The 14655-nt window shown below is 36.7% G+C and overlaps 1 protein-coding gene across 1 annotated transcript in view; it reads right to left on the bottom strand.

Moving 5' to 3' along the window:
• Window positions 1–14655, bottom strand: part of MRC1 (mannose receptor, C type 1) — a 135260-nt gene that overhangs the window by 53048 nt on the left and 67557 nt on the right. The window contains exons 12-14 of the mRNA XM_006869905.1: window positions 11004–11119; window positions 6525–6673; window positions 3193–3392 (exon numbers count right to left, since the gene is read on the bottom strand). Coding sequence (XP_006869967.1) covers window positions 3193–3392; window positions 6525–6673; window positions 11004–11119 — 465 coding nt within the window. The remainder of the gene's footprint in view (window positions 1–3192; window positions 3393–6524; window positions 6674–11003; window positions 11120–14655) is intronic.

The following is a 14655-nucleotide window of genomic DNA, read 5'->3' as shown; positions in this document are numbered from 1 at the left end:
ATATGGGTTAGGTTCATTGTAGAAGACAGGATTAATTTGGTTGAGTGTGAAAATTGGCATCAAGACGGAAAAAATGAAGAGAACTTTTAATACACAGAAATTAAAGGTGAACAAGGAAATTTTTGAGGGAAAGTATCTCTCCAAGATCATGCCATAGTTTGTTATTGTGTTTTGCTTAATCAATGAAGAATCTGGCAGTCTTGCAACACTTGGCCAGTAACCAATTACCATCAAGTCAGTTTCAACTCAAGTCAACCCCATGGGTGCCAGAGAAGAAAATTCCATAAGGTTTTCAATAACTGATTTTTCAAAGTTAGATCACCAGGGATTCTTCTCAGGAAACTCTGGGTGGACTCTCACCTCCAACCTTTCAGTTACCTGCTTAGTGAGCCAACTGTTTGCAGCACCCAGGGATTCCAGTTCATTGTTGATGTCCTAGAAGAATGTCTTCTCGTTTTGTTTCCACTTAGGGCTATTGATTTTAACAACTACTGAGGCACATTACACAGAAGACACCCATCTGGCAGAGATGTAAAACGTTGTAAATTTACTTCCTATTAATAGATTGGAGTCCTGGTGTAGTGCTGCAGGATAGCACTGGACCACAATGTCCATTTGAACTGCAAAATCAGTGGTTCAAATCCACTAGCCAGTCCTCGGAAACCCGATCCAAGGTTGCTATGAGTCAGAATTGACTTGACAGCGCTTAACAACAACAATAACAAATAATTTAGTGAATATGTCATATATATCATCCAAATCAATAAAAATCAAATTCACTGCCATCAAGTTGACTCTGACTCATTGAGACCATGAAGAACAGGGTAGAATTGCTCCTTTGGGTTTCTGAGACTGTGACTATTTATAGGCGAACAGACAGCCTTATTTTTCTTCCTCAGAGTGGCTGGTGGGTTTGAACCACTGAGCATGCTGTTAGCAGCCCAACATGACTGCTACATATCATCCAGACAACTGCAAATAGAGCAGTGAAATGGAATCCATACTAACAGTCTGGGACACACCTATCAGTGTGCAAACAATGTGCCAGTCAGTGCAAGTTACTTGCATCCACCAGTTTCAATAGTGTTTATCATTGTTTCTCATGAATCATGGCCTCATCATCTTGACCTTGTTGAAAAGGGGATTTGCTTCCAATGGACAATGGTTACCAAACTGTCATCAAGCAAACCAAGGCAACTTCTACCTCAATTCTCACATGGGCTACATGGACAAAGGTGCCTGAGCATGTCTCTACATCACTAACTCCCAAGACTCTGGAGAGCACCTCAACTGGGTAACCTCTGGATATAAAATTTTATTTTGATAAATAACATTTACCACCATTTGAGTGTTGTTAACAATTCCCACACCCTGATATTTACAATGATGGTCTATATATGTGCAAACAAAATCAGAAGTACTCCAAAGCAGCAACAAATTCATGTAATTTCTTGTAAACACGTATTTTGATTTGTTGAACATCTTCCCTATGCAGTGAGTTCCACTTTTTCCTTCCCTCCCTCTACTCCCTGGTTGTTATTGTTGTTGTTGTTGTGCCATCAAATCAGTTCTGACTTATAACAACCCTCTATAGAGTTTCCAAGGAGCGGCTAGTGAATTTGAACTACTGACCTTGCAGTTCAAACCAACCATGCAGTTGAGTGCTCATCATACAGCACCACACCAGGATTCCAGTCCCTGGTAATCATTAACAAATGTTGGTCTCTATATACTTACCTATCATAGATATTTCATACAAGTGAAGTTGGGATCATATCATATATATCCCTTTGAGTCTGATTTATTTCACTCAACATAATGTTTCCCAGGTTCATTCACGGTGTAGCATGTATCAAGATTTCCTTTGTCTTTATGGCAGAAATTTGCTTTTCGTTAGTCCTCAAATAATTCATTTACAAATATCCATCTTGTATTGCACCAATTCTATATAAACATCATATTCTATGTGAACTAAACTTTCTCCTTTGATTGACCATTGTTACTGTTAAGTGCCATTGAGCTGGTTCCAAATCATAGCGACACTGTCTAGAGTTTCTGGGGAGCAACTGGTGGGTTTGATCTGCCCATCTTGTGGTTCACAGTCTAGTACTGATCCACAGAGCCACACCAGAAGTCCTAGTCACTAGCAAGAGTGATCAATCCAACAACTAGCCATATGCCTCTTGAGCTAAAGAAGATGGAACAACTCCATTCTGATTAATTCTTAACTCAAATTCTTCTTCCTCAGTCTTACCTACCTATCTTATAAGGCATACCATAGCCATATGTCATTCAAAGGGCTTAGATCAAGTCCAGAGAGCGGGACTATTAAAGAATAATGTCTATTAGGCACAAGATGAGCCCATTTCTATCTTTGGTTAAGTCAAAACTTCCCTAGGAAAAGATAAAACTTACAAGAGGGGATAAAAAGAGAAAAGATCAAAATGCTTGATTCATCGAACATTTTGTTTGTTTGCTTTGCTTTTGTTTTGCTTTTCTTTGATTGATGGTTGTTTTGGTGAACTTGACTATATACAGAGAAAAAGGATGGTCCAACCTATGTATAATAATGGGATATCGACTTGGAATTTGAGGGACATTGACAGGTTGTGTGCTCCTATCTATCAATGTTTTACTCTCCCATCGCTCTGATTCTCATGAGTTAAATCAGAAATGTGGGATAGTCATTATCTCTTGAATGTCTGTGTTGAGTTATTGGAGATGAGCTTATCAATTAAGTTGACTAAAAGCTTGGGCTTTGAGAGCAGGGTCCACAAGAGATGCAATAGAATAGCATAATGGGAAATAGGAATTTTCATCCAGATAAAAAGATATGTGACTCAGACAAGGATGAGAAAGCCTAGGAGAAAGGAAAGAAGCAGAGGGGAGATGAAAAAGACAGAGCATGTGATGAAAAGCTTCTGGGAGGTCTTGTTCTAGTTGCTCATTGGCCTAAGTACAGCGGTTCTCACCTTTTTCTCTCTCTCTCTCTCTAATTTCTTAGTCATTAGATCCACTCAAGCAAAAACTCTTTAAAATCTTTGATTCCCAGTCTCCTACAGACCAATAATATCAGAATTTCTAGGGGGTTAGCATGGACCATGTTTTTGTTGTTCTTTTTCAATTCCTTAGGCAATTTCTTAGCCTAAATCATATTACAAAATCTTCCCTAGCTTAACATTCGATCCTTACCTTGAAACACCAGCTTGATTTGCTGGTGGTGCCCCAATGCTCTGGACATCTGGGCTCAGGAGTTGTGGTAGGCTCTGGTGGGCGAGTTACTCCTTCTGCCCAGTGTTTGCACACAAACTTTGCCTTCTCATCGCATCTCAAAACTTCCCATAGTCCCCCTGCAGTCCCCGTTCTCATGGCAACACACCCTGCTTTTCGTCCTGCAAAAAAATGCATAAAGTGGAATTAATCAAACTTGTGCCTGCTAATGGCCTACTATGCACATAGAAGAAACTTCATAAACAGTCAAATTGTGTGCAGAAATTGTGATGGGAACATGTAGTGTGAGAGCCTGTAGCATTTGACATTGACAGGTTACTTTGACTGTTCACTTATAAATTTGTGTTCCCTATATCCCCAATTTAATTATGATCTCAAATGTAAGAGTTTTCATATTATTTTATATTCCTGATATTTCAAAGCATGTCCTACACATAGGCTGTTAATGACAAAATTATGTTAGTATGATAAACTTTATCAAAATGGCAAAAATAATATTTTTCCTCCTTTTTTTTTTACTCTCGTCTCTTTCTCTCTTTTTCTTTTTTTAATTCCTTAGGGTCCCGTTCTTTCCTAGGATTCGTATAAGTCTCCCTGGATAGTGTGGTGAGGCCAGATTTCAAAGATAAGCATACTTGAGTCACAGAACATTCTGATTTTGTTTCATCTTAGTATCATTACCTACCTTATAGAGTTGTGGTGAATGCCACACAAATTGAAGAGTATACTAAGTTTAATAGTTGTAATTCTGTTTTACAGTCATGCTTATTTCTATATAGTAATGAACTGAGATAGAAGTTTTGCCTCATTAGAGTTCCTTGCTGCTAATAAACCTACTATTGTGAATTATAGTGACTCTATAGGACAAACCTCTGGTAGTATAGTGGTTACGAGTCAGACTGCTAACCTCACGGTTAGCAGTTTAAAACTAGCAGCTGTTTCATGGTAGAAAGATGAGGCTTTCTGCTCCCTTAAAAGATTTACAGCCTCAGAAACCCTATACAAGTTCTCTATGAGTTGGAACCGATTCCACAGCCCACAGTCCCATAGGGCAGAGTAGAACAGCTCCATAGAGTTTCTAAGCCTGCCTCATCTTTCTACTGCAGAACAGCTGGTGAGTTCAAACCTCTGACTTTTCAGTTAACAGCCCAACACTTGACCCACCATGCCACCAGGGCTCCTTTTGCTGTGAGTAGATGGTAGGTAGCTTATTATCATTGCTACCTTTAAAGCCATTAAGAGTTTAGAAGTAATTCTCAGTATTCTGGGGAAGTATGTCTTTGCCAAAATACTGTCTAAGATCCCTAACTCCTTTCTCTAATGCTTGGAATAGTCCTCTTCCATTAATAGTACTGAAGGAAAACTTGATGACTGGAGCCAACAGCGACTGAGACTGCAACATCTGTCATCCCACAAACTGCAAGCTCCTGTCAGCTGACTCAGTGTTCATTCCACTTAGCATTGTGTACTCAGTTAGAGGTCAGCCTTCCTTAAGAGGAGACCACCACCATCCTCCAATAGAGGACATAAAATAAGAATGGTTACAGCTGAGGTGTAACTCTTGGCTGACTCATTGTTATTCCCTTAGGTCCTTTCAGAATGAATCTCTAAGAATTCTACCACTGAATAAGCAACAGTGGCAGCTGTTTATTGAATTTCACTTGTTGTTGTTAAGTGACATTGAGTCAGTTCCGACCCATAGCGACCCTGTATAGGGTTTCGAGGAGCTTGAACCACCAGCCTTGTTGTTCAAACTGACTTTCCAGTCCAGAGCATTAACCCAAAGTGCTACACCATGAGTTTTACTTAAAAGGTAAGAATTACTACTATAATCAACAATTTTTTTAAAAAAAAAAGGAAAGAAAGAATTAAGTAGGTGCTCAGCTATTAATATATTGTTTAGTTGTAAGGAAGAATAAATTGGTATTTTTTTGTTTCTCAAAATGTTCAATATATAAGTACCACATCATTTAATAGCTGATTTTGATTCCTTATTGATAGCTGAGAATATAAATGAAAAGAATACAGAAGACTAGAATTTATTAGGTCATATATATGATTTATTAAGTCATATATATGGATTAAGCAGCTCTGGTAGTGTAGTGGTTACGAATGGGGCTGCAAACCACAAGGTCAGCAGTTTGAAACTACCAACCGCTCCGCAGGAGAAATATGAGGTTTTTCTGCTCCGGTAAAGATTTACAGCCTCAGAAACCCTATACAGGGTCGCTATGGGTTGGAACCAACTCGACTGCACTTAACAACAACAACATATATGAATTATTATTTTTTCTAACTTTTTACCCATATGCAATAAAACCTTTGATATAAACAATGTTGAATTTCCTGGATGCTTTCATATTCTAGTAAGGGGCTTTAAAATATTTATGTTTTCTTTCCATTTTTCCATGAACTTCCTGAAGATCCTTTGTGTAATGTTATATATGCTTGTAATACCAGAGTATAAAGAAAGCAAAGTATCTTTAAGATTGTTTCTCAGAAACAACTTATAACCTTTCTTACAATTGTTGCTTTTAAGTGCCATTGAGTCAGTTCCTACTTAGAGCGACCCTGTATAGGGTTTCCAAGGAGTAACTGGTGGGTTTGAACCATCAACCTGTGGTTATCAGTCTATTACTTATCCTACAGCATCAATCCAAATCTATAGGGAGGCTGAGTAGCCTCCTGTGTTGAAAACAACACAGACTTGTAAGCTGCACAGATCAGAAAGGATAAATCCATGCTCAGGAGACTTCTAGTCACATAAATTTTCTGAATCTGTTTGCTCATTTTGAAAATGAAGATACTTAAATTTATCTTGCACATTTCCTCTAGGGATTAAATAAAACAGAAGTCATATACAAAAGAAGAAAAAAAAAAATGCTGTCAAGTTGGTTCTGATTCATAGAAATATTACAGTTTTCTAAGACTAACCTTTACAGAATTCGACTGCCACATCTTTCTCCCACAGAGTGGCTAGTGCGTCAACCTTTTGGTTACATGGGCACTTAACCAAAGCACCACCATATTGTACATATTGGTACAACTCAAGCACAATATTGCCTGCATTCAGAGTTAGATTGTGGCTGTTGTTAAGTTCCATTGAATTGGTTCTGATGTTTTATAGTAAATATGGTTTCTTTATGATTCTGGTTTTATAGTAAACATAAAATATTACTAAAAGTGCACTTAATTTACACAGCCTCTTAGGAAACGCATGAGAAGGAACCATAAGCTTGGCCAACACAGGAGTAGGATGAAGGAAAACTCTCAGATCAAAGCATTGTACATACCAGGCATATCTGAATTCCAGTGAGTGAATTGAACCTCTTCTTCAATGGTCCACTGGAAGGTTCCTTTGTTTTGTACATCAGAAAGTCCAGTCCAAAAATATCTTTCAGGCCTCAATCCAACCAAACTTGTCAGAAAGGCTTGCTCATATCTTAAAAAAAAAAAAAAAAAGTAATAAACAACTAAATTTTAGAAAAAATTATATAAAATTTTCCTATTTATCAGCATGAAAAATACTTTGATTCCATTTTTGAGCTAAAACTTAGTTGGTAATTCAAACATTGTACATTATATGTTTGTATGCAATTTAAATGATGCAAATTTTTACTAAGGAAGCATGAAAGAAGGAAAAATACCATATAATTGAGTGAATAGAATCATTCAGATATATTCAGTACATTTCTGTTTATCAGTAGCCATGCTGTGCTTCCCCAAACACATTGTTTTCAATATAAGAGAATTTTGGAAACACAAAAGTGAAAGCTATAGCATTTCTAAATACCTTGTTTACTAAAGCAATCCACTTTTCAAACAGCCTAAATGCTCTATTCAGTTCTTGACTGACCAAGTTGAGGGAAGGTAACATTATCAAGGATAACACAAACGGGAAAATCCTGCATGAATTTTCCCCTCAATTTCATGCTCACATCTCAGCTTTAAATAAAAAAGAAAGTATCAAGAGACATAGAAGAGCTGAGGTTTAATCTAAAAGATTTAATCTCTAGAAAATAGAGAGAAGTAGAATCACAAATTTCAACACTTTCTTTCTCTATCTCTTTGGATTTTCCTCTTCCTATTTCATATAACCTGGAAAAATAATATGATTTAGTTGGCAAGGGAGCCAAAGTATGTCTTGACTGACAAACATAAACAATGTTTGCAGCATAGTCAAATATTCACTTTGAAGCAAAAGAAAACGGGCTCCCAGGGTTTCCAGAATAAAGGGTCCCTGGAAATGACTCCAGAGAGAGTCAAAAGGGAAAAATGTAGAAAGAGCTGATAATAGCAGAACATTTGTCTGACTGTAGTCAGAATAATTTCATATCCCAAAGAGAACAAATAAAAAAGAAAAGAAAACTTTCAAACTCTACTTAGTTTTCTTAGCTATCTGAAAACCATATTTCTCAACAGCTGATGAATATTAAACTATAGAAAATATTTAAAGAAAAATAAACATAAAGTGGCATCTCTGGACAAAATGCTCCAAAAGACCATAAAATCAATTACAATGCAGATTAGAGCAAGCTTCCAGGGTACTTAAAGATGAGAAGTCCATCTCCTTGACATAAAATAGAAAGTATTTATGTTCTGATTTTCAGAGGTTAGCATTTTATCAGGGGGTCCTGGTGTGGTGCTGTAGGATCATCACTGGATTGTGAACCACGAGGTCGGCAGTTCAAACCCACCAGCCTCTCCTCCAAAATCCTACATAGGGTCACGATGACTCTGAAATGACTTGACACACTTAACAACAACAAGCATTATATCACAAGGAGCCCTGAAGGTACACAGAGATAAGCATTGGACTGCTAACTACAAGGTCAGCTGTTCACACACCACAGTTTCTCCATGGGAGAAAGATGAAGCTATCTGCTCCCATAAAGATTTACAGTCTCAGAAACCCTGTGTCGGGTCACTATGAATAGGAATTGTCACAGTGGCAGTGGGTTTGGCTTGCTGTTGTTGTTTTTTAGTATTGTATCACAGCTCTAATTCTATGTTGTTGTTGTTAAGTGCCGTTGAGTCAATTTTGACTCATAGCGACCCTGTGTAGGGTTTCCAAGGAGCAGCTGGTGCACTTGAACCACTTACCTTGCAGTTCAAATGACTGCAGTCTGATGCATTAACTCACAGCGCCATACCAGGACTCCATGAAAATTATAAAGGTTGAGGACACGTTATTTTTATAAAGACTATACGAATGCTGGTGTGGCACTCTAAGAAGAGCACTGGTCTACTAAGTACAAGTTCAGTTTTTTCAAACCCATCAGCCACCCCTTGGGAGCCCTATACAAGGTCACTATAAATTGGAACCGACTTGACAACACTAACAGTCACACACAAATGCTATGACACCTTTCATTTTTATCAAAGGATTTTTATTAATATAGCTCCCAAATTTTGATTGGGTCCATTTTGGAAGGCCAAGCAGTTCGAAACTACCAGCTGTTTCGTGGGAGAAAGATGAGGCTTTCTGCTTACAGCCTCGGAAACTCTATATAGGGTTGCTATGAGTCAGAACTGACTCCATGGCACATAACAACAACAACAATTATGTTAAAACTCAATAATTTATTACTTCTTTATCACAAATGAAATAGGCCCTTTTAGGTCTTATCCCAGTGCTTTTCAAGGACCCGGTGAAGAGTAATGGTGGCACTATAGGATCAGCGCTGGACTTTGAACCACAAGGTCAGCAGTTCAGTTGGAACCCATTCAATGGCAATAAAGGACTACAATAACAAACTCTTAAAATGGAGCTTGGCTGCTAAGTAAAAGGTTAGAACTTCAAACTCACCAGCTCCTCTATGGGAGAAAGACTTGGTTATCTGTACCCATAAAAATTACAAGCTAAGACACTTTATGAAGCAGTTCTACTCTGTTCTGTAAGATTACTATGAGTTGGAAGTGACTCATTGGTGCCTACCGTCAATAACAATAAGCTCTTAAGAATGGATGGAACTCGAGAGGTCAAAATAACCTCTCTACCCTCATCAGCATCCACTTAAGCAATTTCAGTGACTGGAATCATCTAAGTGCCGTTTCTCAGAGGTTCATTTGAGGCTGTTGCTTATAGTGCTCTTCTCCTGAGATAAAACCTTACAACTTATTGGTAGTAATACTCTCCTGAGGCCCCGCACAGAGTAAGTCAGGCATTCTAAGAGAAATCACGCCATTCCATATCACTAATGGTGTACATTTTTCCAGTCTAAACAAGCCCAGTTCTTTCACCTACCTCTTGTGATAGGTGTTTGAATAATTCACAGATCTAACTGCCCACCACAACATCAAGGTAAGTACCTTTTGAAGTTTGCCCCGATATGGAGCAATGCATCCCAGTCTTCAGTTAACACAAAGGATACTTGCAAAAATATTTGATTTTTAGAGAATGGAATTCAAATTGGACATTTGTCAATAACATTAGCTCATTTTATTGATTAGAGTACCAGCTCACACAAAGCTTCTAATTAATTTTTTCAATCCCATGTCTTTTCACATAAAGAGCTATTAATCCTGCTGTCATACATTCTGGATTTATATAACTGCTTCATTTTGAAACAGAAGTTTACCTGTGTTATATTTTGTCTTTTGGGTTTTTCTTTATCATTCTGGCTTTTTTAAGATGGTTTGAGATTTGAGTGTATAGCTAGCATATTAGATATACATGTCAAGCTTGTGTCTCTGGGAGTTTTGATTTGGAGGTCTCATGTGTTTTTATTCACATTGTTAGTTTTTTAAAACTTGTTGAACAAATATAAAAACTGCAGAGTCTTCTTAGGAGACTTGATTCAGCATGCCAGGGATGCCCTAATACTGCGGTTCCCAAATCTGGCATTTGATAAACATCACCTAGGGAACTTTGGAGTCCTGGTGCAGAGCTGTGGGATAAAGCACTGAATCACAAGGTCAGTTTGAACCGTGAAGTCGAAGGTTCAAACTCACAAGTCACTCCTCGGAAACCCTATACAGGGTCACTATGAGATGAAACTGATTTGATGGCATTTAACAATAGACAGCCTTATAATACAGATGTGTGGGCTTCTCAGCCCAGGGAATCTGAATCTCTGAATTTGGATCCCCAGAATCTGTACTGGTGAACAAGATCTACACAGGATTCTGTAGCTTTGTCAGAGTTAGATGGCATCACTCTCAGCAGCTCTATTGAGAACTTGTCCATCCATCTTTAATATCAGCCTAATTTGGTCCACATTTATTTTGGTATTCAAAAAGGATATTATGAAAGTATTCAATACATGACCAAACTATAGAAAATTATCTATAACCATGTGACTTTTTTGAACTATCAGTCTAGTAAACCTAGCAAAGCAAAGAATGGAAGAACAAAAAGAATGAATAAATGAATGAATGAATTGTTCAGAAACTCTCTCGGTCCTTTTTCTTGTTGGAGGGGTGGTAAAGACAGAAATAGTTGACAAATTTTACTTGCTTTCAAAAATGTTGGCATATACTAGATCAGAAAAAAAAGTTTGATTTCCCAATTACATTTACTAAATTATTAATGGAGTGTATGTTCTGAATATTGCTTTGTGGGACTATAAGTAGCAAACCATTTTATAGTATTTATAATAAGGAATCCAAATAAAGATATTATTTTTCATACATCTACATTTATATACTATACCTGAAGATGACTTTTAATTTACTTAGAAATTTAGAGTATGCTCACACTTAGGTGTTTCTGACTGAAAATTTTTTCACTATGGTATATATCTTAAAGTAAAATTAAAGTGGTTACATACCTGTCTTCAATGGTTGTTAGATAAGCCTTCTCATTTCGGCAGGTTTGGTTGGCTTCTGTAAATGTTGAAAGTGTGTGTCCAATCAAATAACAGTAAAATCCATGTCTTTTCCAGCCCTATTAATTTGATCAAGCAATAAAAAATTAGTTGATTGCATTCTTATTTATTACTTTATATTATTTTAGTAATTACCTTAAGAGTATCTTGAAATAGAATTTAACAGATAATAAACATATCTAGAGAACACAAAAGTGAATAATTTGAAATGTAATGATAATCTTTTACATGAATAAAGAAAATGTTAATGGGAGGGGCAGGCGATTTCTTCACTTGCTGACACATCTTCCAACAAAAACAATTTGTCAAACGTTTACTAAAAAAACTGAACTGAATAATCCCTTTTGGTTTTAGAATATGTGCCCACAGGAATTAATTTGAGGAACAGCAAATCTAGTTGCCTATTGAGACAGTAGTAGATGGTGAGCATAGAGCTAAGTCACCTAATCATGCGAGAGTACTTTCAAACTGCCGGCAGCATGACTGCACATGGTTCCTCTCTCATACATCAAACACATAGAAATGCTAGATAAAATCATAGCAATAAACAAACAATTCTAAACTAGAGTTTGAAGAAAGAAGATGAAATATTCAGGTACCAACAATAAGGGCAAAACTAAAAGTTGGGGTGGAAAATGCACAGCTGAGATGATGGGTGCCTCGTTGTTGTTGTGAAGTCCTGTTGAGTCAGTTCTAATTCTTAGCCATCCTGTACAGGGTTTCTGAGGCTTTAAATCTTCATGGGAGCTGAAAGCCTCATCTTTCTCCTGAGGAATGGCTGGCAGTCTCAAACCATGAACCTTGTGGTTCACAGTCCAGTGCTTATCATATGCATTAAGACCCTAGGGTCTATGATTAGAATATGTGGACTTTTTTGCCACATGAGGTGGGAAGATGCAACTGAGAAGTCACTAATGATAGTACTTTCAAGAAAGGAGAGCTAGAAAACTCTACCCACAGGATCAGGAAGTGATAAAGATTTTTGTCATCTGTCTGAGGTTCTAGATGCATGAAAAAAAAAAAACAAACAAACAAACTTCTGTTTCAAAATAAAAACCAAATCTGTACTACAGATGGATGTCAGAGTTATAGATGGTTCTAGGTACACAAGGTTACACTATCAACATTTGCATGAGTGCACAGTCAAATCTTGAAGTTAAAATTGGTCTCAAAAGGAAAATTCCTCAGACATATGAGATGCCAACATCTGGGGGGATGGATGGGCTTGGGACATCCAATAAGTAATAATTCATCCTTAAAAATTACATCATGTGAGAAAACATCTCATCAAAAAAAAATCAATAACTTAATAGGACAATCTAAACAAGACTATAAAAATAATCATGCTTGAATTATTTAAATGACAAAAGAAGAAATTAAACCAGTAATGAAAAAAACCTCAAAATGCTATGAACAAAACCCTGGAAGATTTTTGGGGGTTTAGGGAGAATTTTTCAAAAGTAAAGACATAGTCATGAAGTTAGAAATCTATGATCAGATTAAATTTAATAGACAGGGTTTCAGAGAATTAGTAAATTGAATTAATGTAACATAGAGAAGCAGATATTTTAAAAGTTAAGGATATTCTGATAGAAAGAAAACATGCATCATAGAATGACAAAATTGAACAATGATCAAAGAAAATTTTCAGAAGGAAAGAATAAAATTAATAACTAATTTCGTGGTGGTATCTTTTGTAACTTTGAATTTCAAAGTCATCTGTCGGATTCCTAGTCAACCTAGATTAAGGAGACTCATGTATTTTCATGCAAATAAAGCATGTTATGCATTATTTCCCTCCTTCTGTGAAGTATTTTCATACACACCCTGAGCTAGTAAGATTGTTTATTTATTTTACAGCAACCTGCACATTTGCATGCATCAGGCATCCTGGAGTACAAATAACTCAGGATCCCTTATGCGCATTTCTTGGTTTGGGTTTTACACAATATGGTGGTGGTGGTTGTGTGATACTGAGTTGGTTCTGACTCATATTGACCCTGTATAGGGTTTCTAAGGCTATAAATCTTCAAAAGAGCAGAAAGCCTCATCTTTTTGCTGTGGAACTACTGGTAGATTCGAATTACAGACCTTGCAATTAGTAGCCTAACTCATAATCCATTATGCTAAGCAGCAAAAAAGTAATCTCAGATCTGTTTGAGAATAGGTCTACAGTTTTAAATTCTTAAAAGGTCCCTATTCCACCAATGACTCTGATCCAGACAAAAAATTTGTCTTGTAGTTTTCTTTGCTGATGAGTGGAATTTTTTCGCTACTCTTTTCTGCCCTTTGTGGAAGGCACTGTCTGGAGTGGATGTTTTGAAATGGGCCAAAGTATTTTAATTTCTCTGAGTTTCAGATTCCTATTCTATCTTATTATTGCTGTTAAGTGCCGTTGAATTGGTTCTGACCCATAGTGATCTTGTATAGTGTTTCCAGGGAGTGAATGGTAAATTTGAACTGCTAACCTTGTGGTTCAAATTAACTTTGCAGTCCTGTGCATTAATCCACAGCACCACACCAAGACTCCTCTATCTTATTAGTAATATTTATCCTGCAAGATCACTGAAAGCATAATAATGGAAAATGATAATCGATAAACAGTTGCTGCTGCCATTTTGTTTTTATTATTATCATTCTAATGAATCAATTGGATTATTGCTATAGATTGGAACTAGGTGACAATTAATAGAAAAAGAGAAAATGTACAACTTGGATTGATTATTTAGAAATAATAGAATTATTCATCATTTACATAAAATTACAATAATATACAAAAGGCATATTATTAGGAAAGAATATGTATCAGTAATGAGACAAGATGTAGTGGCACGAAAAAAAGAAAGCCTGGGTTCCAGCCTTCCATTTTGTGAGTCTAAGAAAGCCATACAGCTTTCTGGTAGAAATTTCCAGAATACAAAATTATAGGAGGAGGATTTTGATCCTCTGTAAGATCCTTTGTATATCTAATACTCAATAATTTTTCCAGTTGCTTAATTTTTCTTTATAGTTTATTTGTATGTACTAAACTATGTTTTTATATGTTCTTCAACCTCTACATACTTGCTATAAGATTATTTGTTTAATCACAACATAGCACTCTTGGAAAGAGAATGAGTTGCTACTTTATTTTTACTCAAGAGAAGTGAGAAAGGAAAAAAAGAGGAAGATGAGCAATCAGCAAACAGGAAAACAATACTACAAACCCTGTATTTTGTTTGCAGTTTTTAAATGCTTTGAAAATTCTTTCAGAGTGATCACTGACTTTATCCTAAGGCATGACGAGGAATCCTGATAGAGTACTGTCAGATAAGTACTAGGTAGGTTTGAACTGTAAGGTAAGTGATTCCAAACTCACCAGCCACTCCTCAGAAACTCTGTACAGGGTCACTATGAGTCAGAATGGACTCAATGGCACTTGACAACAACAAGATATTACTAACTCTGTTCTACAGGTGATATTGAAGCATGATATGGCTTCAAGTTGAAGCATTATGTGACTTTATTCCATTTAACTGAGTTTTTAATGACACCAGTTAGTGTTTAGGTCTACTGTCTCCCCTTGCAGGGATTTACAGAGAAGAATTTCCACCAG

The sequence above is a fragment of the Chrysochloris asiatica genome, unplaced genomic scaffold, assembly GCF_000296735.1.
Source record: "Chrysochloris asiatica unplaced genomic scaffold, ChrAsi1.0 scaffold00137, whole genome shotgun sequence".
NCBI classification, from domain to species: Eukaryota; Metazoa; Chordata; class Mammalia; order Afrosoricida; family Chrysochloridae; genus Chrysochloris; species Chrysochloris asiatica.
This window is presented reverse-complemented; position numbering and strand designations above follow the sequence as displayed.